Genomic DNA, 26,839 nt, shown 5'->3' with positions numbered 1-26,839 from the left:
TGTTGGTCTCACCACACTGTCCTGGGGATCGAGGTCAGAGTTACACGTGATCAGTTATAATACTGTATATACATGTATTGCTGTTCTGAAAATATACATCCCAAAAATGATGAAAAATGTCTTCTTTCATATTGCTTTCAATGATTTTTATTTTGTCGTCTTTTCTAAAACCTTCCAAAATCAGATTTCTTCATTTTGTAACAATATCTGTAGTTTTGTATTTCGGGTGAATATTTAATCCAAACTGATCACAATTTACTTAACCCCTGATGAAATTATTCAAATGAATAACAATAAGAAAAGATTTGTTTCGAATGACAGAACTTTCATACTTTGTCACTGAAGTCATGACTTTTATTAATTTGTTGTATTCTGACCGATTCATTTCAAATGGAAATATGAGTGGGGTACATATACACTGTATGTATAAATGACAGTGGGGTGTTGCGAGGGAATAGCTCAGTCAACAAAGTAGGGTGTTGCGAGTCACTCTTGTTTCCATGGAAACAAGAATTATTATACTGTTTACCATAGAATTGTTAACTATTCCTGTTAAAAATGCCTAACCTTTTGAGAGACGTAATTTTTCATGCATAAAGTTTGTTGCAATGTATTGCGCATTTTTATGTATTTTCCAATAATTTATTTGGTAATTTTGAACCAAATAATCTCTTTGGCTGCAGGTCTTGGTCAAATTAAAAAAAAAAAACAGAAAAAAAACATGTTTATTCAATGTCAGGTGATATTTCACTGGCATTCATTAGTTTAACGTGTCGTTGTTTTGGTGCAGCGCATGTTCGAAAATTATGTAAATGTACAATGTAATGCACAATACAACAGCAAGTGTCGATTTCAAACATCAGCTATCACATATGCTCATGTTCAAATTTCAAATTAATAATAACGATTGACAACTATGGCAGGACTTTTAAACAACAAGGAAAGACAAGCACTAGAAATGGGACATATTTTACATTCAGAATTCTATTTATTGTTATTTCAATAAATAAGTAAGATCAAGTTGTTGTTTTTTTGTATGGATCTTCCAACATAAGGTAAACTAATATATAAGTTAAATAGTAAGACTTAGACATGACTTTCACAGTGTTCAAAAATCCTGCTTGTAAGCTTATAAGACTAAAGAAGACAACACAAATTCCAGTTAGTATAATGCTATAGTTGTTGCATAATTGCATTGCTTTTAATCATAACACCCAAATATCAACAAAAGGTAGAAATAGAACTTTTGTCAGAATAGAAAGTACAAGGAAATCCTAAACTAATTTTTTTTTTTTTTAATGTTTAGGGGTAGGGGGAATAAAAAAAGTTCTCTAAAATACCCTTTTCCAATTAAACAGAAGAAACTAAATTCCTGAAACAAGTTTCAGTGTAAATTTTTTTCAGTTCAAAACTATTTTTTTTTTTTTCAATTTGTGTGTATAACATTGTGCGATGATATTAAACCCAAGTATTGTTCTTTAATTTATAGTGAAATTATAGACGCTGCTTGATGATACCGTCCAATTTCTTGACTGGTCCAACGTACTGGTAGGCTGGTCCCCTTTCACTTGGTCCCAACTAAAAAAATAAAATAAATAGAAGCTCTGTTATAACCTGTAGAAAATCACTATGGAATTCACGTTAAATTCATCAAAAATCAGTGAAAATAAATTCCATACAAAACGCTCAAAATGCCTTTCCAGCGAAAATAAAGTATTCCACAGTATTATTTTTTTGCATTACATTTATAGCAGTGATATTAAATTTATCTAATTAGTATTGAAAAATGTACCTACAAATTTACAATCTTGGACAATAATTATGATTTTTTTAATAATACAATTACCACCTTTATTCTATTAGAAGCTCATCTCCAATAAAAACACACGTAAATAATCAATGCATATAACAGTAAACTGGATCATTACATCTTTTGATCATAGACACACTTTTGTGTAAGCGTATGCGCTACTAATAGAGCAAATATGGTAACACATTTTAAAATCAAAATGGCTACCACAAGTAGGACTCAATGCTATCGGGAAATCACAAAATTATTGTTTCCAGGGCAACAAGTTCTGGTAATTTATTTGACAGAACTTTTTAATCAGCAAAATACAATAATGCTTTTAAATTTTTATTGTCTATCTTCAAGTTTAACCTTTTCACCCTTAGTTCCCTCTTTTCATCACAAATTCATACAATTGTCCTGTTTATAGTCTGCACTTTCCTTTAGAAGACTGGGAAAAAAAGCCACATTTTTTGACTAAAAACTGAAAATTGACTCAAATTTTGTCTGTTGACTCCAAAATTAGGGTTCATTTTCAGAAATATTGAAAAGGTAGAAGTATGCAAAACTGGACATGAATGGATATGAAACTCAAGTGTGCTGATGAGTTGGACTTACATTGGTTATTCTGATTGGTGTTGGTTCTTCACATGGACGACATACAGAGGTACCCATATCGTGTTCGTCTACAACGCATTCACAGATCTGGCATGGAGATGGTTTGCTGGTGAACACCATACGTGGACAGAAAACATCTGAGAAGGATTTCTCTTTCATCATGTTGCTATCAAAGACAGTGCCATTGGTTTCCTGTGCCAATCTGGTACACTGGTTTTCATCGCCATGGATGAAGTCGCGGAACTCCTTGGAGCCATATGGGTTGTTGATGTCCTTGCTGCTGAAAACAGCTCTAACGTCATAACCTGAATTACAAAACCGGAAATTAGTTTACGTTAATCTCAGTAAATATATCCTGTATTACTTGATGTATAAGAAAGTAAATTAAGTACACTGAAGCAGACATGATTCACAAACTTACCGTAAACCATAGCGGTCATGCTAGCTTTCTTGATACTGAAGCCATTGTCGGACAAAATGTGGAGACTGATGCCTTGTTTTTTGAGTATGCTAGAAATCTCATCGTAAGATATGGCAGATGATCTACAGTCGGAGCAAGTCAGGAGGATGATACTCTTGGCAACGCCGGTACGGAATGGATAACTTGCAGCTTTACGCAGAGCAAGGAATGTATCATTGTTCTTGGAGTTTTCGGAGAAGACCAGACTGTCACTTCCAAGGATGAACTTGCGTCCCTTATTGAAGAGCTTGGAATCGATGGTGTGAGAGTGTTCCTTGGAGTGAACGTGATCACCGCCATAACCAACTAAACCAAAACGGTTGTCTTGAAGACCTATGATAGAAACAAACAATAACATGATATTGACATTTGTATCATGCTCTGAGGATTTATTTCTACATTCTAGCAAGTAGACATGTATTGACCTTTGCTATATAGTCTATTACAAACTAAATATATCATTTGTCCAAGCATGACTTACCTTGGCTCTTAAATTCAGCTTCAATCTTACGAACCAACTCGTGAAGATTTTCAGCGCTGTCTTTGTTGCAAGATTTCTCTTCAACTACGAAAACGACATCGGCAGATTTGGGTACATTCATTTCACCCTCAGTCAGCTTAATCTTTTCGTTCTTGTGGAAGACATCACCAAGAGGTTTCTCGCAGCTAACTGGAATATAAATCAAATGATACCCAGTGACACACTACATTGATGGACCAACTGCAAATTTAAGAGGAGCTGTATGATCATAACAAACTGAGCTCAAGTTAGATGCAGTAACAAATCTACATTTTCCAATTGATCAGCGAGTTTACCTACCGCAGTTCTTTGGCATGTAGACAGGCACATTGTTCATCTTGCATTCGTGGATGTAGGCAGCAGCAGAAGTACATGGAACAGATTCAATATCAGCAACGTTCTTAGAGTCGCACAAGTCATTCATGCACATTTCCATAAATGGTTCTGGGTTAACCTGCAAAGAATTGAATTACCGGTAAACGTGATACTTTCAAATACAGACAAATTCTAGAGCAACAGACCGAGAGATCTAGAGATAAAGTGATAATTTCATAATCACTAATTTGATATCTAAGTTTAAAGATGACAGGATGAAAATTGTCTGAAAAAATGGGCGACAGGCTTAGTATATATTTTACAAATAATGATATAAATTTTCATGTAATTTCACTATTTTGATATTTCTTGCATATTCATCATGTTTTACTTTGACGGTTTTGCGAGTTTTATTGTAATATTACATTTTCATTGAAAATTATGAAAATTAGATCAATGAATGAATATTGTATTTACAGTAAGGGCAGTACAGTGGAATATATATATACTTACAATTCCGAAGCACAATCTCAGGGGAGAGGTAAGGTTCTTGAACAGATTCTCACACAGTTCTTTCTTTGGATTACGACTCATGTTCTCACATTTACTGGCCCTATTTCTGTGGCTGCTGCACTGCCTGCCGACTTCCCAGCTACGAGCCAGATCTTCAGCGGTATCAGTAATACTGCGGTAAGAGGTAAGGAAGTCGTCCACTTTCTCGTTGTTGTAGGTTCCGAAAAGACCTGCTGTCTTTCCGTAGTACCATCCAGAGGTGGTCACAGTGCAGAAGTCACGGGGAAGATTGCATACAACAGTGACTCCATGTTCGTTGTGTACACGGACGGTACTTCCTTCACGGGTGATGGTTGTGTTCTTGTGTTGGATTGGCAACTCAACTGGGGTATCTGCCACATTCACCTGCCACGAGAATGAAAACAGAGACTTCGTTAAGAGAAATGATTCAGCAAATTAGTGTCGCAAAAAAATTTAGAAAAAGTTTACAGAGCAGGACTTGAAGCAATTGATATAATCTCTATGTGTAGTGTAAATGTAGATATCAAATATGGTTTTCATGGTTAAAATAAGTAATTTAATCATCGGACAAAGAGTTAATGTGTGCTCCAATGCACTGAAATAATCATTCAAATATCTATCTGCTGTAAACCTCAAGAAATCACAGGTAATGTCCATTTTCAAGTATGGCTAATTTCAGAAAAATTGCTAGTTATTTGGTGCTTGGGATGATGACCAAGCAAACTGAGAACCAACTCTGAAAAGTCTCTAAGTTGATAAAAGCCACTGAATTATCATGAAACATCCATACAAAAAAACAGAAAATGTAGTATTATTTGTGAATACTTACAGAGAAGTCTGGGAAGATTTCAATTTCCTTGCCTTGGGTGATGACTGTTATGGATTTCTTCACTACTTTTGGACTATCGCGGTCATAGTTGACAATAACGGTGAAGTTACCATCAATGAAATCACGGGCTAAAACGTAGCTACAAGCACCAGCATATTCATAGAACTTCTTGTCGAAAGTCATGTAGTGTTGTTTTCCAACGATCATGGCATGAGCTGTAACAACGATTAAATAATCTGGTTAGGCACGATACTTTAAAACAGCAAACGCAGACAGGCAAGTTGGCATGTATATAAAAGAAATTATACACAAGTTTGCACTGCAAATACCAAATTTTATTAGTACGGTGCTATAGAACCTGTGCTCACACAATACATATATGATCGCAACAAGTCATTTTTTCATGACCAGTATTCAAAAAATGCTACGTTTGTTTTTATATGTGAGCATCTACCAGATATGTGCTTCTGATTGAGCAAATAAAGTTGTCAATTTTGAGGTGTACTTTGTGAATGTATTTAACTCACAATTTGATTATAAGCCTGGGAGGTCTGCCATTATAATAAAATTTACATTACAACTTACTTTTGAAGGGTGGGATCCAGTTGAAGACATCTAAAGTTGGCTTGAAAGTGTAGAAAAATTGATACAAGTCAATGTCACCCAGACCAGATAAATAGCAAGAGGAGACTGCATCGGATAAATCTTCTGGCAAGGTTTCGAATGAACGGATTTCTACTGGCAGTGGGATGGTGACAAACAGGTTACCATTCTCTGGCTCAAACTTGATGTATTTTTGTCTGTACTGCTTGATGTCAGTCAACATTCCCAGACCTTTAGTCAAGGTTTCATTCATTGCTCTCTTGATATTCTCCTCAACATTCCAGTATTTCACGGCCCATTTAGCCTGCCACAATAATAAACAAAGTAATCTTCATTCAAAGCTCTCTTTCTCAAAAAAAAATCAAATCTATGTTATCGATAGATAACCAACATGTCAAGATCACGATTCAACTCAGAACCAACAAATTTTACTTTAATTCTATTCACAAAATAAATGCGTATCATTTTTTTATCATTTTTTTTTACAAAATTTAGATGAGGACTTGTAGCCATTAGAAAAATTCATAAATACACAAAAGAATCTGGCACTGAAATAGGCCATATGCATGACCTCCAAAAGGTCACACATCCTGGTACTTTCTAGGGGTACAAATTCACTATCAGTTCAAATTTAATTATTATTTTCTCACAAAAATGCAAGCAGTTATCTTTGAAATTCAAAAACAGTTAAACATCGTAAAAATTGATGTAAATTATTGGAAATTGTTGCTGTGAAGGAACAAAATACCCCCTGAAAGTACCAGGATGTGTGACCTTTAGGGGTTATGCATAAGGCAAATTTTGACAGCCAATATAATAATATTCAAAGGCATATTAAGCAGTTACACGAAAGCTCCTATATAAATATTTACGTACAGAAGTCTAAGTTTCACGCAAGATTTCTGTGAGCAAATATATAACAAATTCATTACGATTTACATACCTCCTCAAGAACAATATAAGGCACCTCCTTCAGTTCCAGAAGAGAAACAATTTCTTCATATTCTGGCATTCTCTTGATCTCCTCAATTTTTCTGAGGGCACTGTAGTAGATTTCGTCATACTTTTCTTTGGATTCATCCACCCAGCTCTTGATGGTGCTTTCTTCCCAGCGACGTTCGATAGAGTTTCTTGCATCCTCAATATAGTAGTTCCATTTCTGTTTATATAATTGGTAGGTCACCTTTGCGCTTCTCTTGTACTCTTCAAAAATCTCTCTGGCTTCCTGCTTGAGCTCTTCAATACGAACTGTGAAGACATAGCAACAGTTTGACAGTTTGCACTGGTAAAAAGAGGCCTAAAATGAACTGTTAAAAAAGGTAGCACAGATGCATTCGTGTGGATGGGGTGATTAAAATCCCCCAAAGACAGATCGTTCGGGATTTAGCTTTTACACTCTGTTGGAGATGTGCTTCTAATGGAACATGTATATGCATATGATTTTCAGCCCCACTTATAGTCTTCTACACAGTGAAGAACAGTGGGAACATACTTGAAATTTGTATGGGTACAAACTGGTCTAAACTGGTATATCAAGAATGATTATGCACTTACTAGTCATTCTATTGTATTTATCTTTAATCTGATAAAACTTGGTTCTGTCCAGCCCCTCGTATTTCTCCTTGAGTGTACGTCTGACATCTTCCCACTTTCTTTCAATCTTTTCTCTAAGCTCGTCCCATTTATCTCCCAATTTCTGTTTATATTCGATGTATCTGATTTTCATGTCCATCTTGGTTTCTTCGTATTGACGTCTCATCTTCTCAACCATTGGTTTAACATCACTGTAGTATCTCTCCATCAGATCTCTCTTCACATCATCCAAGTATTCCTTCAACTCATCCAACTGTTCTTGCCAGTACTCCCTGATGTCTTCCAAGTCTTTCTTAGCCAGGTAGGAAACATCTTCCCATGCCTCTTTCACTTCCCCAACCACTGGTCTAATTTCATCGTAGTAGTACTCCTCAGAATTGTCCTTGATGTCACTCCAGGTCTTCTTGAGTGTTTCTTTCAACTCCTCTGCGTATTCCCTGCGGAAATCCTCGTATTTTTGTTCCATTTTGTAGAGGATATCGTTGTACTTGTCTTTGACAGTCTTCTGCATCTTCTCAAACTCTTCCTGCAGTAAGCAAAAACAGTTTTTAAATAAAGCCGTACTCAAAATGTAATAAAAACTTCTTATTATGCCAAGAATTTGAAAAGTTGATAGTCACATAATAATATTTTGAAATCTATCAATTTTCTGATGCATGGAGCCATAAATATTTGTACAGAACATTATAAACATATGGTATTACATAGGTTTGCGGAAAGAATAGGTAGTCCATATGCATTGTGTTACTGAAAATTGAAATCCCAGATAACATATTGAATTTTAAACTTTTTAAGAATAATTCAGATAATAAACCCATACAGAAAGCAGGCCTGGAACTCTATGGAGATATTCAAGACAACTGCCTTGGTGCCGAAACAGCCTTCGTGGCCTTAGAAAAATGTAGATAATTCCTACATGCTAAGTTGAGTCAGCTTGATGACTGCCGAGGAGGTTGGTCTTAAAGTACAAAAAAAGAAATTGTATGCGACTGTATTGGTGACTTGAGGCACAAAATGTTGTGGCCCTTGATTTTTTGGGGTAATTACATTTATTTTGTATATAAAATGTGAATTTCATTTCGCCAAATTCCATGACAAAAGTAAGTGTGAATTTCATATTGCCAAATTCCATGACAAAAGTAAGTGTGAATTTCATATTGCCAAATTCCATGACAAAAGTAAGTGTGAATTTCATATTGCCAAATTCCATGACAAAAGTAAGTGTGAATTTCATATTGCCAAATTCCATGACAAAAGTAAGTGTGAATTTCATATTGCCAAATTCCATGACAAAAGTAAGTGTGAATTTCATATTGCCAAATTCCATGACAAAAGTAAGTGTGAATTTCATATTGCCAAATTCCATGACAAAAGTAAGTGTGAATTTTATATTGCCAAATTCCATGACAAAAGTAAGTGTGAATTTCATATTGCCAAATTCCATGACAAAAGTAAGATATTTTTTTAAGAACATCATAACACTGTATAATTTTCTGTTACATCAATGATGTGCCAGCACAACTACTTGCATTACAGGAACCTTTTGCGTGGCGTTGGCACATTACATCTGGCACACTGGTTCTATTTAAATGCCCAACACTTACTCTGTATTCTGGTTTGTTCTCCTCATACAGCTCCTTGAGTTTCCTGTTAATTTCACTATACAGTCGCTTCACCTCTTCAATATTATCTTGATTCTCGTAGGTTATTCTACGCACTTCATCGTTAACCTTGAAATATACGTCCCAGTATTTCTCTTTCAAGACTTGGACGATTTCTTCATTCACAGTACGTTTTACAGACTCAGCCATGCGTTGGACTCTCTCCTAAAACATAAATGGTAAAAGTACAGTCATCAGGCTGGAAAACCTTCAACACAAGACACACTCACTCTCGAGCGAGACTACATTATGGCATTTATGCTTATCTATTTTAAAATAAAAACATACCTTGATTTCATATGGCATTGATGGGCGCCAGTAGAGACGGGTGTGCAGCAATTCGGATGTGTTGAGGCGAGTGTAAATCAGGCCATCGGTGATTCTTTCACCGTTAATCTTGCGGTGAGCTCTCACTTCAATAGCAGTTTTGTTCAAGAACTGGGCAGTGAAACGAGCATAGTCTTCGGTTCTCTCTACAGAACATTCAGAAAATAGCAGATATGAAATACAAAACTTGTAAGGATCTAAAAATGAGTACTGTAAAATCATTTATTTTCACTGACATTAAATTTTAATGTTTTTTATTCACTGTGTTTAAATTTCACGAATTTGTCAATGAAACAATGATTTTTTATTGTTATTTAACAAGTTCACATAGATTTAATTCAGCGAAAATAGCGAAATTAAAACCCAGTGAATAATTAATGCATTTACAGTCCTGTAAAATCTGTATCAGAAGCAATTGAGAACCAAAAATAGAAATACAAATAGAAATACAAACCTGGGTTGTGGTGAAGGGTAATTTCAAAAAGACGATCTCTGGTATTGATATCAATGGTATTAATCATTTCCTTGGTCTTATCAATGGTATTTTTCAATGTCATAAAATAGATGGAATGCTCAGAAGTAGATCTGTTTTCAAATCTTCCTTCCATTTTTAAGTTCTTCAGTGGATTTTCAGTCTGTGGGGGTGGTGAACAATCAAGTTACATGTTGGTTAATATCAATAGTTGTTAAAATATCAGTATTTTCATCACTTTTGAATGCTGTCCCTGGTTAATTTGTTAACAAAAAGATCACAAAATGAAGCTGCTAAGTACACCTCTCAAAGAGAAATTACAAATGAAGTTTCAATTTTATAAAAATTTAGCTGAAATTAAATTTGCCATTCAATGTGATTCTTGATCTTCCCATCCAAAATTCAAGGTGTGAATATTTTAAAATTTTGTGAAACTGTTAGTTAATTTTATCATCATTTTGGTCCATACAGACATTTTCAGATATTGCTTTTAATTTTTTTACCAAAACGTTAAATTTTTATCAACGTTTCATGTGGGAAAAGGAACAGAATGTACACAATTATTTTGCAGATGGTGTAAAAAGTTCACAATGACGTTACCAAGGGTTAAATTCCAGTGAAGCATTGGTGCCTCTACAGTATTAAATATTCTCATTACAGTACATACCTCAAGAATGAAAGTCTTGTCTTTCTTGTTGACTTGGCTGTTGAGTTTAACATTGTTGTACTTGTCCTCTTGTTTGTAAGCCAGATTGATGGAAGCACCATAGATGTCTTCAGACTTGGAAACCTCACTGTTGGCAAATTAACAAAATAGTCATTCAATGCACTCAATGTAACCTTTTCACTACCAGTTCCCTATTTTCACCACAAATTCACAAAATAGTCCCATTGTGAAAAAATAGCCAAATGTTTGGAGTAAAAACTGAATACTGATACAAATTTTGTCTGTTAGCTCCAAAATTAGGCATCATTTCCATAATCATTTAATGATTGGGTAAGTTTGTACAAAATAAGATTGTGAGTTGCATTCATTAATAAATCAGTAGATTAGATTTTACTCACTTATTCAATTCAATATCAACGTTGTTGTACAGATGACGAGCCTCAGTGATCAGAGCAAAGCGCATTTCTTTGAGAGAAGATTTGTTTTGAAGTTTGGTCAGGAAATAGATTTCCTTTTCCTTCTTTGGGCTGTATACAACAGATGTAGCAATGTTGAAGATGTCAGCACCATCCATGAATTTGGCTTCAGTGGTCAGATGGAGATCCTATTAACAAAACCATAACAGTTGAGAAAAACACATTTTTTTCTTTTTCTTTTTTCATTTATAAGATTAAGATTAATTGAACACTTCTACAAATACCTTTAAAAAAAATATTTTTTTTTTTATAAATAAAAAAATAAGTTTGAATTTTACTAACCTCTTCCAGTTTTGGATGCTTGAAGATAATGTCAATCAAATGATGTTTCTTGATAGTAGTAGTGAAGTTGTGATAGACAGTCTCAAAGCTAGTTTCCTTCTTATCATCCCATTTGTAAGTAACCTAGCAACAGAAACACTGACATCATTAACACAATATGAACAGCAGACGATAACCTTTAACTTTTTCACCATCGGACTTTCTCACCTAAATTTGTTTGCACTCTTTTATTATATTCTTCAATATTTTTGGAAATAAACTCTAGACAAAATGCGAGTCAATTTTCAGTTTTTACTAAAAAAAAATTGACTATTTTTATTCCCAAAAAGAAGTGCATACTATAAACAGGACTATTATGTGATGAAGTCAATGGGGCTGACAGTAGTAAGAAATTTAAAACAGCAATTGTCAAATATCACTGTTCAGATTTTTAAATTACTGTACTTGCTCTATTTGAAGTGCATAAAACCCCCAAATTGAATTTGTTGTGAACTTATTTGTTTTATTGTGACTTATTTTGATTATAGATAAATTTCAATCCTTATTCATACACATGCATTACTAATAGATGGTATGTAATTATTATAAGTTCAGTTTTTTTCATATTTTGTGTATTATTTGGTGAGAAACACACTAGAAATGGAGATACAAAGAAGTAGCTTCTCCTATAGGTTTAATTAATTCAGCTAATGATAGGAAAATGGAACTTAAAGATGCAAGGTGTCTGATGGCTACTACCAGATTCTCAAAAACAATGTTTATTGCATTATATTAATATCACAAATTGACTGCCACGATATTTACCTTTCCTTGTTTCTTTTCTGACGATCTGAACAAGTTCAATGTAATTTCTGGCTCACGTGGGATTAAAGGTAGTTCAACTGGGTGCTTCAGCTTCAGGGTGATATCAAATTCTTTTTCATCAGTGCTGGTAATATGTTTGCAACTTCCTTCCAGGGATACTCGCTGGTCTCGTTCTTTACGTCCCCATTGCAGTTCAACATCACCGCTATATTCGTCATTGTTGCGTTCCAAATTACCATCAATCGTGATAGATTTCAGAGGATGTTCAGATCTCAGGGGGCTTTCCAATTTGACGATCAGTTCACGGCGGAAGTGATGCTCGGATAAACGTGGGATTGTGTGGACAATTTCCATTTCAATCTGAAATGTACAATAAACACATATTAGTTGTAATATTGATAGCAAAACTGTGAATTATACACATGGTCTTGAGAATATCTAATTAAATAAAGCCTTTAAAACAACACATCCTCATACAATTTAGAGAATAAATTGGTATAAAATAAAAAATATAAGCAATATTTTCAAGATTAACAAAGTTTACCTTCTTATCCAAAGAGTACGAAAGCTTGCTTTCTAAGTTGAAGTTCTTTTCAGCATGTTCAAGGTGGAACTTGTAGTCTACTGGTCTGGTCAGATGTCGGTCACAGTTAAGATGGAAGGTGGCATCATGTTGCAGTCTACGCTCACTGGTTCCGTTGACATAGTCAACATCAACACTGAATTCGCTATGTCCATCAAGCTTAATTTCCAACTTGCTGCTGAGGTCGCGTTTTCCTTTCTCACCGTTCAAGGAAACAACAACAGTCTTCTGTGGGTGAGTGATAGTGAAAGTGATCTCATGGTGGTTCTTGTCAGCATTAACTGGTGTCTTCTCGTATACTACTTCAGTTCGCATGGTCTTCGTTGGCTCCCATGTCAGATCAAATCTGGTGTTGTAGCGACTGGTTGTATTATCATGATGTACAAAGACAGACATCTGACGACTTGGGTGCTCCAGTCTGAAAGTACCTTCTATCTCGGTGTGATACCTTTGGCTCTTGTTGTTAAGGTTCAGATTCATTCTCAACTTCTTACCATTGTTCCACTGGAAAGACATCTCGGATGATAAATCTTGCTTGGTCTTCTCCACTGTGAATTCAGATGTGATGGTACGTCTTGGAGTAGTGATATCCATGGAGATCTCGTGGTGGAAGCTGTCATCGGTGGTGTAATTTCCATAGCCTAAGGCGACAGTCATCTCTTTCTTTTCTCCGATCAGTGGTGTGTATTTGTATTCAGTCGCAAAAGAATATTCTCTGTCTTTTCTCTGAACAAAGCTAAACAGATGAAGTTGGCGTTTTGGATGGCGGAAGTTAAACTCCACTTCATGACGAGCATTTCTCTCTTCACCGGCATCTTCATAACGGCTTTCAACTGTGAAAGATTTCTCTGTGGAATATTGGACAGTAACTTCACTCTGATACAGCTTGGTGGTGTTTTCAAGGTTCACAGTCAGCTGCATGTCACGGAAGAGACGGAATGGTGTGTTGAACTTAACGATTCCTTCATGCTGGGACTTTCTGTTATTGCCTTGGTTGTTGTATTCTGTTTCAAATGTGATGACTCTATTGGGGGCATAGGTAAAGCTTGTTTTGGCATCGGCGTGGCGACTGTTCTTGTTCACATTGCCTTCGAGAATAATATCACGTCCTGGATAACTGAGCGTAATTCTACTGTCATGCTTCAACTCGTTGCTGTTTGAGTTGTTGTTGTATTCACCTCGGAGAGTAACTCTCTTGTTTTGTTCCCATTCAAATGTAGTCAAGCAGACATGGTTGAGTGGTCTCACCTCCTCGTACTCGTGGCGCAAAGATACTTTACGGGATGGGATAGTCACTTCAAATTTGCCGTTCTTCTTCTTCAGTGAACTGGACTCATCTCTCAATTCAAGGAGCATGCCCAACTTCTTTTCTTGTCTGTATTCAACATTGAATTCAGACTCCAAGTACTGTTTGGTATGTTCATGTTTCTGGGTAATTTTGACGTCAAAGTCGTAAGCTGGATGTTTAAGTTCTGCATTCAAATCGCCTTTGGTTACATAAACATTGCTTTCATTCTTCATTTCAAAGTTCAAAGTGATCTGTAAAAATGAGAATTAAACTGTGAATTTCATGTAAATTATACAAATGTACAATAAAAGCAGACATATATGCCGCCACAATAGCTTTAGCAGAAATGGAGACATTAACATCACCAATTTTGTTAGTTCTAGTACATCCTTCCCTCACCTTTCTCTCTCCCTCACCTCTCTCCCTCTCAATCCAGTTCCACACATATTCCGATAAAATGAAAATTTGAGGCTTAAGTAGATTTGGCAATATATCAAATACCATCAACTACCCAGGAGCACCAATTCATGTGCATTTGTAATAGTGTTTGCATAATTACCGTTTTAGATTCATCATTGCAGGTTCTGGGACCATAGCACCAAGTCAAATCCAAGCTTCCAAGTTTGCGTTGAGCTCCCTTGATGATTGCTTCACCTTCGTAGTTGTTATTTGGATATTGAGACATGGACATACTTGTGGTGTACTCATAATGGTTCACTTGCTGTTAAATAAAATAAACAATCTTCATAAATTAAAAGCATTAACATAAAGAACTTGGATGTAAAATTTGAACAAATGACATGTAACAGACGTTGCCCAGAACACCCTTCCATTTACTTTGATGTTTGTCGTTTTAGAGTTGATAGTTCATGTTTAACCTTTTCACTAACAGACTTTCTTGCCCAAATTTTTCAGCACTTTTTTTTGTATTCTTTCATATTTTTGTCCCAATCGTCTGAAGCAAAGTGTAGACTATAAACAGGACTATTTTGTGATGAAAAGGGGGAGCTGATGGGGAAAAGGTTAAATTAAACTAGGATTAAGTCAGGAGACACAGCAGCAGAGTTATTTTACCTCATCAGTTCTGTCACGGAAGATACTAGACCAGACCAGAGTTTCAGTTCTCTCACTTCTAGGGGTATATCTCAATTCAAAATCGTTTGAGTTGTAACGAGAGTTATACTTAAAGACATGGCTCATTTCAAGATTAATCTTGGGATGGCTGAATGTTGCATCAGTAGTGATCTTTTTCTTGTCATCTTCTTTAGATAATGATGTGCGACCTTAAAAGAGAAAAGACATATATAGCTCCATTTATCCATCAACAACATTCATATCTCGTGATGATTTATCACAGAATTTTCTCCATTAGTCCATATAACCTATATACTTGTTTACTGAATCATTCAAATATTATTTATTTTGACAATAGAAACACCTCTGTTTTTAAGGCATTTACAATTTTGCTAGGATAACACAGGATAACAAATGTCAATATTGTTAAATAAATGGTGCATTCACATAAGAACAACAAAAATAATTGAGACCAAAATGACCTGTACTGTACTTACCAACCAAAGTGATCTTAGGTTCATCAGTTCTTTCGAAACTCATATCCACATCTACCATCTGTTCTGGTTGGTGTGTGACGGTTCCTCTCAAGGTGGTATATTTCATCATGGGTACGCGGATCTCAACGGTTGGCTGGTACCTGGTTTCATATCTGGTGCTATCAATGGCCACTTCAGCATTGGTGACAAATTCCTTCTCATTGTTATAGTTGAGAGTGAATTCTGCTCTCTTCAGAGCATCCTCATTAAGAATCTTATGGTGAAGAGAGGCGGTCTTATCAAGAGCTTCCATGGACATATCAACAACAAAGCTCTTGAGCTTTTGATGAGCGATTGTACCGCTCAGGGTCATCTTCTTAAAGTCTGTGATCTGGACTGAGAAATCTGGAGTTAATTTAAGGTAGTTTTCCTCCTTTTCAATACCAACTTCAGCATTGCCGGTGACACGTTTCTCGTTATTATAGTTGAAATCTAGTTCAAACTTCTTTGAGGACTCTCGGTTGAGAAGTGTGTTCTGCAGAGTAATTCTTTTACCGAAACCAACTGCGGTCAGATCCATATCCAAGCTGCGTTGTTTTTGGTGGGTGATGGTACCACTCAGAGTAATTTCTTTACTTTCTGGGAGGCGAACCACTACAGATGGTCTCATACGTAGTTGATCTCGTTGTTCTTCGAAGCTAATTTCGGCTTCAGTGCTGTAGCGTTTTTCGTTGTTATAGTTGAGATCCAATTCAAGTTTCTTCAAACTCTTTTCATAGGTCAATTTGTTCTTCAGATTGACTGACTTGCCCATACCTTCGATGTTTGCATCAATGTCTAATCTAAGGTCCTTCTGGTGATCGATGGTACCAGTTAGTTTTATGTCCTTCAGCTCTGGACAGATGATCTCAACGGTAGGTTTCAAAATGAGACGATTGTCAATTTTATCAATTTTGACTTCGGCGTTTGTAATGTATTCTTTTTTGTCATAGTTGACATTGAACTCCACTCTCTTCAGATCATCTTCGTTGACAAACTTGTTTTTCAGAGTAATCTTCTTCTCCATACCTTCTGCAGTTACGTCAATGTCTATGCTGCGACCCTTCTGGTGAGTGACGGTGCCAGTCAGAGTTATCTCTTTCATTTTTGGGAGGCGAATCTGTACAGATGGTCTGTAGCGGATCTCGTCATAGTACTTCTCAATAGAAACCTCAGCATTGGTGAACAGCTGTTTCTCATTGTTGTAATTGATGTTCATTTCAACTCTCTTCAGGTTTGTCTCGTTGGAGACTTTACTTTGAATGTACGTCTTCTTACCAAATCCATCCACAGTCAGATCAGCTTCTAGACTACGTCCCTTATTATGGGTAATGGAGCCAGTTAAAGTGACGTCGTTTCTGGAGGGTATACGGATCTCGATGCTTGGCATGTAGCGTGTCTGCTCAGAGTCTCTATCAATTGAGATCTCGGCATTAGTGGTGTATTCTTTCTCGTCATTGTAGTTGAGTTTTAGTTCAACTCTCTTCAAGTCGGTCTCATTGACAATCTTGCTTTGGAAGGTTAACTTCTTACTGAGAGACACCAGATCAATGTTGACAGCCTTTTGTGCACGGTTCAACACAACATCTACAGAGTGAGTGCGTGGGATGCGAGTTCCTGGGGTACCAATCATGAAGCGAATAATATCACTTACTTCAGTCTTGAAGTTGACACGTTTCTGAAGATCAAAACACATACACAAAGAGTGAAATTAGAGAAATAGATCAATAATCACAAAGATAATAATCTAGACAATTACAGGATGATAAGAAACACTTGACTGTTACCTTCTGTACTTGATATTTGGCTTCCATCTCGTAAGACATCAGGGTTCTGTCGACCTTCTCAAGAGTGACTTTAGCACCGAATGGTCCAGTCAGTGGGAAGAATGGAGCTTCAACCTGTATGGAATGAAAAATTATAACCAAAATATCAAAAATACACGTATAAACTTTTCCTACTTCATACATGTTGTATAGCTCAGTAATTTTCAATAAGTTTTCTTGGGAAAATGAATGCATACCTTGTGAGAAGCATTTGGGTATCTCAGTTCACCACACAATTTGACACCAGCCCATTTCTCTACAATCTGTCCAGAGCATTTGTTATGTTCACGGTAGTTTTCTCTGATACCTGACAGTTCCATTGGGTACTCACTGTTCAGTAAGTACAAGGTGTTGCTGGACAGTGAAAAAATATGATATTAAATTATTTATATTATTACATACTGAAATGAGTTTGTGATGATATCAAAATTTAATTCATACAATATTTTGTGAAAACTGTATTACTGCTTCAAACTACCTAAAAATCAGGCAATTATGCAGTAGTGATCTGAATTCCACTGGAATCTTGAGCCAGATAGTGAGAGGCTTTCTCAAAATATTGTCCTGACTAATTCCCTTAACTAATTGAATAGTGATAATTCCTTGAAGAGAAAATTAAATTAAGCTTACCTAACATCAATGATATCAATACGGTTGTCAGGAACATTAAACTTGACCTTGAAACTTTCACCGCTATCCAATGAAATGCTGCCATCTAAGACGGTGGAAGAGTGCATGCGAGTGCGCATTCTCAGACCAGTACGTGCAACAAAAGCGTTGATGCTCATTTCGCTGCTGACTTCAATTACTCCACTGTGAATGAAAGATAAACAACAGATATGAAACAAAAGTCGCACCAACATTCATCGTTTTTGCAGAGTATTTATCCGTACATTAGAGAAAACCATGTACATAATTATTTCACCATAAAATGCATAATGGCAAATAGTTTGTTTCAAAGGAAAGTACAAACCTTGGGCGGATCATACCAGTGACATTCAGACTTCTTGGCGCCACTGCAATTTTACGGAGATCGACCTTACCACTGAGTTTCAGATTGACGGAGGCAGTGCTGTTGACAGCTATACTCAAGGGGAATCCACAAATAGTTGGAGTGACAAAAGAACTCTCCATAAGGATCATATTCTTAGTGAATTCTCTGGTTTGTTCATTGGACAACTTGATGAGAAGCTCTAACAGATTGATGGATTCTTTCTCTGGTTGCATCCAGTCGATATCTTGGAAGTCAATGAAGGACATTTCATTGCCGAACATTTTCAGATACATACTTCCCTTTGGTTGATCCTCGCGTTTAGCATTAAACTGTAAAAAAAAATATCAGATGACATTTACATAAATTGTCATAATAACAAAACTTGAGTATTGATCACAGTTTACAATAATGTCACAAAGTTTTCACAGAAGATAAAGATAACTTACTCTATCATTCAGGTTGTCTAGTTTGCTTGGTTTGATGGCAGAACGCTTAACAACGCGATTCTCCTTTGCTGGTTTAACCATATCCAACAGGCTGTTATCTGGGAAGTAACCATTGGGTCCAAAGAATTTCTCCAGAAGATAATCAAGACCTTCAACACGGCCACCAAACTCAAACAGATTGATGGAATATCCAAAAAGATCAGTGGTCATGTTCAGCATACCGGAACGTGGAACGTAAGATTTTGGTGAGAAGACAACGTGGCTCTCAATGGTACCTCCAACATTCAGTTTTTCTGTGAATCAAATATACAAGAGTATTTTATAGAACCTGTTTTCCAGTTTGTACGAATTACACACCACCCAATGATATATCTGTAAGCATCGTAAAAACTTCATGAGAAATCTTATCCAACAAAATCCTCACCAGAAAAGAGAGTTCCCTCTAAAGCGCGTGAGAACTTCCTTGGATCCTTATTGAAATGCTTCATGAGTTTTGTATCTCTGACCATCTTGCGGAGTTCTTGTTTCATTGGGTCATCAGTTTCATTCAGGTTTGTCAGATGGCTCCATACAAAGGATCCAACTACGGAGAGACACATGGAAATTGTAAATGACTACAACCACCATCTCTTCATTATTATTATTTTGGGGTAAGGAAAATAAAATAATAAAAGATTACAGTAGACAATTGAATAAGTAGCACATATTTGTACAGCTATCCAATCCTGCAAATTCTAAGCAGTACCTACCCTGGTTGCTGTCTTCCTTCTCAAGAACATTATAGATTCTTTCGAACAGTTCTGGAGTTGGGCATTTGACAATGGAAAGGTAGGTAGCAATGCGTACTTCAGTGTCAACTTCTGTCTTCTCGAAAGTTTTGATCAGCTCTTCACGCTGTGAGATAAGAAATTCATGAAATTTACACTTTAAGAGATGGCGATGAGATTCATTTTCAATCCACACAAGTTAATCATCCCTACTAAATCATACATACTAACAGATTATGATAAGTCGTGAGATTACTTACACCTTTCTTCTCACATGGCATGCGACGGAAAGCCTCAACAGCAGCGAGACGAATCTCAATTGGGTTTTCTTCTTCCTGGAAGCAGCGTGTCAAGGTGTTAGTGGCACTGCTGATTTTGCCACTGTTTGCAAGTGCTTTCAGAGACAGGATGATCTGAAGAGTGAAAAAAAAAGTAGGCATTCAGTTGTCTCTTTATTGCAAGTTGCTATGTTAGTATGTAATCATTTGAAACTCTGAAGTGCTGGCAGCGATAGAGATCTACACCTAGTTGGCTGTACTGCATATGCTTAATGGCAATATTGACCCATATACCATGCTATAACATAATACAGAATGTCAGTAAAAATATTTTAGTCACCTTGTTATGTTCATCTTCATCACTTGGAGAACACTTGTATCCCAAGTTGTTTTCAAACAGTCTCAGAGCCTCAACAACTTCACTTTCTCTAATACACTCTCTGTTCTCAGTCTTGCAGTATTTGTGAATCAATGTAGACAGAGATAGGTAGGTGCTACGGCGAGCTTTGCTGTACTGAACCAATTCCTATTCAGGATAAAAATATCAAACATTAGTATAAGTATTATTCACTCTTTTCGCTACATTAATTTCTCAATTTTTCCACAAAGTTATTGCCAATGCTGTCTGTCATATTTTGCCCAGTTTTAGGTACTTTTGTATACTTACATTATTAATTTTCAAACAAATATAAGTCTACTTCAGAATTTGTAAAAAATATTGATAAGTTTATACAGGTTAATTTTGGTTAAAGATGCCAAAACTAAGATACCAGTATTCAATGGTAATTTGAGGGTTTCAATTTAATATACTCACTTTAATTTCACCGATCATTTCTTTTGTTGGATGAGAAATGAATGAAAGTGAAGTCATCCACATATCGGCATCAATGTCTTTAACCTCCTCGGAGCGGATCTTCTCCTTCATAAAGCTTACAGCACCGGTGGTACTCATCATTGGAATGGCATCCATGAAAAATTTTCTACAGAAAGAAAGTTTGAGGATAAAATAATGAGCGATATTCGGACAACAGACTCTGTAATCTCCCACTTGCCAACACAGACGAAATTTCTTAAACTTGTCTAATCTTATATTCACAAGATATCAAAATGACAGCACAGTAGACGAGAGTAGGTGAGATATAGAAATCCACAAAAAGGCAGAATTAAACTCACTCAATCTTTTTTTGATTCCTTGGACATATTTTTCTGTCTTTGATGTCATTGTGGACATTGCGCAGGCCATTGAAGTTCAGTTTACGCATTCTGAAGACAAGCTTGGTAAAAAGCTCAGCAACTTCTGGGCGGGTGTCTCTATCAACTTTCTGGCAGATTTCAGTCAAGACATCTCTTACTTGGCTCTGATCAATGTCATCAGTGTGTGGTTTAGGTTTGTGCTCAAAAACAAGAGTCTTCTTTTCACGCACCTGTCTTTCCAGTTCTGAAAAAACAAGATAGATAAATTGAACTGAAGTTTCATAAAAGAAAATCTGTTAAACTCCAAAAGCATACATTTGTGGTTACATAAATTTCACTTCTTAACTTATGGACAGCATGGGTACCGGGGTAAGTGCCATCATTGTCAAACTGTACTGTATTTGCTTTATTATTATAGCATTACAGTCAAAATAGGTCATATTTATATGATATATCATACACTAAATGCAAATTGCCGGTTTATGTATGCTTCTATTAGAGATTCGGTTCTATTAGAGATTTGTTTCTAATGAGGCAAGTAAAGTACATATTTTGCACTCTGAAAAATTAGACATTAGACACAAACATGGATTTTATAAGCACAGTATGCTGAGAGACTAATAAAACACAGTTGATGAATCAATGCACGTCGGAGTAGTGTCATTGTACTTGTTTTATCTCAGGGGATAAAAATACAACGGCTATAGTGATTAATTGTGTGATTTTAAAAGTGCATACTTACTGTATGAGGAACCACTCCTGTAAGATACATCAACAAACTCCAGGGAAGTTCTAACTTTAGTGATAGCACCACTGGTATGGTTGGCAAATGGACGGCTGATATGTCTTTCTTTGCAAACGACACGCTTGACAAGATCATCCTGAATTTCTTGTGTGCATGACTGACCACTATTGATGAGAGACTCGGTGGGCTGTAAAAAAAAAAATATACAAATTAAATCAGTAATTTGGGAATCTCAATTTTAATTCCGTGAAACAAATGCATTAAAATGTACAAAAATCATGAAATTTTGTAACAATGAAAAATTCACAGGGAGCTCAAAGACACAGAGTAACAGCGCTTGATCAAATCGTGAAAAATTGCTAGCTGAGCAAATTACTAAATACTTACAGCACGTGGATCATAAATGTCACTCTGGATGGAAGATTCAATATAATGACGTTCACTACATCCCATGAAGTCCTTGGTCTTCTGGATGGTCAGCTTACCGTAGTAATCGTGTTCTGCCTCATATTTAGTTGGGCATGAACCAGTCACATCAGTCTGGCAAAAAAAAAGTCAGAAATTATTAGTTGGAAAAAAAAAAAAATGAGGGAAGCTGTCAATCCTAGAGATCGTACCAGGAAATCGTTAGATGCCATTGTTTATGTTGTTTACAGTTATTGATTGTCTTTTGTTTCCCAAGAACTAGGATATCAATCTACATAATCTCTAATAGATACATTCTAAATACAAAATTAGCTCTAAAGAACATTTCCTGTTATACCCTGGGGATTAAACAAGTTGATAATTAGTAATGGAAATCCATAAAATATTAGCTACCTTAGCTAATTCTTAATTATCGCAAGAATGATAATAACTGTTTTTAACTTTTTCACCAACAGTTTCCAATTTTCATAACAAATTCACAAAATACTCCTATTTACAGCCTGCACTTTCCTTCAGAAGATTGGGGAAAAAAATAGCCAAATTTTTGGAGTAAAAACTGAACAATGACCTAAATTTTGTCTGTTGGCTCCAAAATTAAGGTTCATTTCCAGAATTAATGAAGAATACAAGAAAAAAAGTCCAGAAAAATTAGGGCGAGAAATTCTGCGAGTGAAAACGTTAAATTCAAGATAAATATATAAAAGACAATTTTTGGGGGAAAAAAATGATGTAATTTTTGACAGTAATGTACTGTTGAAACTAGAATGGTTATCAGTACTGTAGGGAGGTTCATACTACAGCAATGTAGAAAATTATTTTTAGCATATTAAATAACACTAATATTATTTTACCTCAAAAGCAGACTCCTTTTCTTCTTTCAAGTAAGATGCTTGGAAGTGTGACAGAATAGCACGCTTGATGTTCAAGGACCATGTTGGCTCTTCCACATCCGAGCACAACTCTGGGATCTCACCATCTTGGAAAGAGAACATGAGAGGGCGCTCTTCAAGAGTGTCTCTAAAATGTTCCACTTTCTCACGATGAAGCATTTCATTGCTTGGAGAGTCCTGGTCAAGTCTAACATTTTTAAGCTGTTAAGAAAACAAAAATAGTTTTAATCAAATGAATTATAGTTTTCACTAAGTTATAAGGTAGTAAATTCAGATGAATCCAAAAAATACATTTTCAACAAAATTACCAAAGAAGCTTAAACAAGTTTAATAATATCAAATTGTGGTACACACAGTCAACATTTTTCTGATTTTATTTCTATATTTCATTACATCACATTGATAATTAGATTAACTTACATTTAGACTCAGTTCACATTTGTTGAGAACATCAATTTCAACATCACAGCTGACTCTAAGACCAGACTTGTCTGGAGTAGTGCCATTGATGTAGCTTGACGTCACGGAATTGTATTTGTACTTGTATGTCCTGTCTTGCACATACCTGAGATTGTTACGCTCTAGAGAGAAAAAAAACAAAAATAACATACCTTAAGAGATTGAATATTAGATCCGTGGGTGGGTAAACTACTGTTTTCACGATGAGATGTTATTTTTTTCTGCAATTTTCCCAGTATTTTTTTGCATGTAGTCAATTTTATTTGTATTATTCAATGCCTCGTTCTTTCAAGTTTGAGTGAAAGGCAATGATTATAACAAGCCATTGTCCTAAACCAACGTCTCGCATTTTTGCAGTAACTGGTGCTCATCATTTTCGGAGCGAAGCGGACGACAAATTCAATGGCAAATGCCGGCGAGAGTGGCATCGACGGCCAACAACAGAACAGTCAACCCAACACGAAACGATGTGATCAAACGACGAGAAAATCGTTTGTGATGAAAAAAACAGTATAGGGATGTTATATATTTCATGTCCATGCGGAGTCTTATCACGGTCTTCATAGAAGAAAAACTTTCCATAAGTTTTTACACTAGTCCAAGTAAAACAAAGGGACGAATTGAAACACCCGCCATCTTGAATGAATAATTTACCCGAGATCCTCTGCACGACCCAATTCAAGTCACGTGACTATAACTTGGTCAAACTTTGCTCGATGGCCATTTGTTGATGGACCCATTGTATGCAAATGAGAAGAATATGCTTGATGATAAAAGTGCCGATAAAAGAAAGACATGACAGACTTCAATGCAAATAGGAAAGAGATATGTCAATCAAAAGCTAGGCTTTTGTCAACTCAATTATAAATAAAGTGATTGCGCTTTGGTAAAATGGGAGTGTTTTGAGTTAAACCGATTCAATGCAAATGAGATTGAAATTACACTTTGAACTCGTCTTGTTTACGGCTTTCATCGTCAAATCTCCAACGTCCCGCTGGGCGATTAAAAAACAGCTGCTCGAAGTAGATAGTTCTTGAGATAAATTGGCAGTGCCCACTCGGTTGACAGTCCGCTACTATCCCGTCATTGCCCTGGGGGGAAAATGGTCAATCTCAACCAAAATACACTTACCGGTGCATTCTCTTGCGCATTTCTCTGTTCCTGATCGCAGCGGACCTGAAAGATTGAACGATTACCTGTATTATTATTAGAATAATGTTTCTTTTGCAGTAGATTATCGGTTATTTATGATAAAAAATGACATGTACAAGTGTTTTGACAGATTATTACAAGGCCGTAAGTAGGGTCGTGTTTAAAAATCATTTATAAAAAAAAATCATGCAAGACACTTAAAGACAGCAGATATGCGAGTTCCCAGTGAGCATATGCACAAGGAGGTTGTTTTGATAATCGACACTGGTAATTAATGCGCACAGACAGCGGAGTTGATGACCTGCAGAGTAGATCGTCTTACAGCACAAAAAATCCAAAACAAACCAAACAGAAAAAATGCACTTCGAAAAAAATTACGATGCAGCTCACACACGTCGACATTAAAAAACTAAAGATTAAAGAGGAACAGAATTACAATGCAACAAAAGAATGGATAAAAGGGAAGCTATCCTTCGTAGATGATCAATATAGTCAACTATTCTTCCGAAGTTGAGTGAGGATAAAAATGGGATAAAAGCTAAATGCGTATTTTTTAAATACGTAGACAGCTGCACATTTCCTTACCTGCGAAGGTACCGGCGATGACCGCTAAAATCACGACTGTTCTAAGCTCCATGATAATTCAGGCCTCAGAACTTCAGATCGGCCAAAGAGAAAACTACCAACTGCTTTCCTCTACATACAATTGATTGCTTATATACAAAGGAGGACAATAGAAGGTCAAAAGTCGTCGGAATAATCAGTGCCTTTGATAGACCTGATGTAAATTTTGTGCTGACATTTCGGAAATATCAGCGAATCACAACGCCGCGGTTAGCTCGAATCGATTCATTAGCATATTCGTGTTATCTTCGTCGAAATAAATAGACAGTCTTGCAAATTTAAGTAATTTCACAATAAGTTTCACCATTACGAGCACGTGTGGGAAAATGTGCATTATCGACAGAATGCAGCCTTCATCAATTTGAAGTGTACTCCCGGGTTACCAAGGAAACTTGACGCTCCGACCTTGAGGGTTGTTTTGCTGGGATGGTAATTTGAGGCGCAGTTTACAACAATGGCTACCATTGATGAATATATATGAAAATACACACTTTTCTAAGCTACGAGCTTCCTAGCTGTGATAAATTCAACCCTCTTACTGAAATCAGAAATACTATTACTTCTTCCCAAATCTACTGACTCCTAAACTATAATATAACTTTGAAAAGAGCCGTCGATATAAGACATCACTACAACTCGAACTCTGGTGATCATGCCGCGGTCATACCCTACGCAGTGCTTCATGTTCGGATAGTCGTTCAGATGTTGTGTGGGGGCAACTTGATCTTGTCATTTCCATTTGGCGGATGTCTTTCTTGATTTGGATAACTTAAGACACGGGAAAAAGACGTCACATATCATTAATGTCTCATCTACAGCCATGAACTAACGAATATAGGAGATTATGCAAAAGTAACGGAAAAAGTATGTTATCGCACGCTGTCAACAGCACAGTACATCGTACAATGCATCCAGTACAGCGATCAATTAAACACAATGATTAAAATAAATTTAATACAGTTAGTCAAAACAAATACATTAGAATCGCATTTCGATTCCAGATAAGCCACTACCTCCAATGCTTACGCAATTATTGTTTTTTTCCTTCAGTGGCATACTTCTATTATTCCCACACGATGAATTGTATGACCATTACATAAAAATATAAGTGAAAAATAAAACCGTAAAGATAATTCACTGAATAATAAAGTATAGTTGTCCTTATTATATTAATTCAATATCGTAGTTTAACCATATACCGATTATTTGATCGGGCCAAAGTCAATAAATAAATGTATCCGGCAAACTGCCACATTTGTAACTTATAAAACGGGTAACGGCCCGGGTGATATTGCCCTTATATACATTGGATTGCTGGTTGTAAGACAGTGCCTATTTTTGTCTCAATAGTTTAACTGATTGTATACATGTATTTTATCTTGTTAGTATGCCAATTATAAAACCAAATTCGACGCTAAATCAGATACTAGTACTCCCACCCGGCGGGACTGGCATCTGCGAAAAAGTAGAACTTGAACTTTTTCTGACTCTTCCACGGCAGTGTCCCGAACATGTTGTATACTGCCCAGATTTCTCTAGTTGTCAGATTTGTATTGAATTTAACAAGAGTTAGTATAGTGTTCACACCATGATACTTTGAATAACTAAACAACGTGGGCATCACTGAT

The 26,839-nt window shown here is 36.1% G+C and overlaps 1 protein-coding gene across 1 annotated transcript; it reads right to left on the bottom strand.

The window, feature by feature from the left end:
- Positions 1-1,162: 1,162 nt before the first annotated feature.
- On the bottom strand, positions 1,163-25,276 carry LOC100377089 (apolipophorins-like). Its single transcript, XM_006820839.2, has 38 exons — positions 25,173-25,276; positions 24,567-24,611; positions 23,397-23,557; positions 22,938-23,177; positions 22,048-22,200; positions 21,658-21,847; positions 20,895-21,159; positions 20,536-20,701; positions 20,062-20,247; positions 19,704-19,856; positions 19,426-19,570; positions 19,101-19,259; positions 18,677-18,969; positions 18,210-18,559; positions 17,867-18,049; positions 17,434-17,590; positions 17,198-17,311; positions 15,393-17,088; positions 14,896-15,104; positions 14,381-14,542; positions 12,495-14,072; positions 11,951-12,310; positions 11,147-11,269; positions 10,787-10,992; positions 10,389-10,515; positions 9,704-9,884; positions 9,211-9,395; positions 8,866-9,087; positions 7,223-7,787; positions 6,612-6,916; positions 5,651-5,972; positions 5,066-5,280; positions 4,216-4,620; positions 3,688-3,841; positions 3,349-3,537; positions 2,829-3,200; positions 2,408-2,712; positions 1,163-1,578 (listed from the first exon to the last, which is right to left on the bottom strand). Exons 1-38 carry the CDS (start codon positions 25,222-25,224, stop codon positions 1,495-1,497), a joined length of 10,977 nt encoding a protein of 3,658 aa, XP_006820902.1. The 5' UTR covers positions 25,225-25,276; the 3' UTR covers positions 1,163-1,494.
- Between the last annotated feature and the right edge of the window lie 1,563 nt (positions 25,277-26,839).

Source organism: Saccoglossus kowalevskii, chromosome 9 (genome assembly GCF_978046115.1).
Source record: "Saccoglossus kowalevskii chromosome 9, keSacKowa6.1, whole genome shotgun sequence".
NCBI lineage: Eukaryota > Metazoa > Hemichordata > Enteropneusta > Harrimaniidae > Saccoglossus > Saccoglossus kowalevskii.
This window is presented reverse-complemented; position numbering and strand designations above follow the sequence as displayed.

Bases quoted from the DNA above. Each gene is read 5' to 3' on its own strand.
- LOC100377089 (XM_006820839.2), bottom strand. From the start codon at position 25,224: ATGGAGCTTAGAACAGTCGTGATTTTAGCGGTCATCGCCGGTACCTTC. The intron at 20,248-20,535 runs GTGAGTATATTA...TATCCTGAATAG, and splicing joins AAATGATCGGTGAAATTAAA to GAATTGGTTCAGTACAGCAA. The intron at 19,857-20,061 runs GTGACTAAAATA...TTCACTCTTCAG, and splicing joins ATGAAGATGAACATAACAAG to ATCATCCTGTCTCTGAAAGC.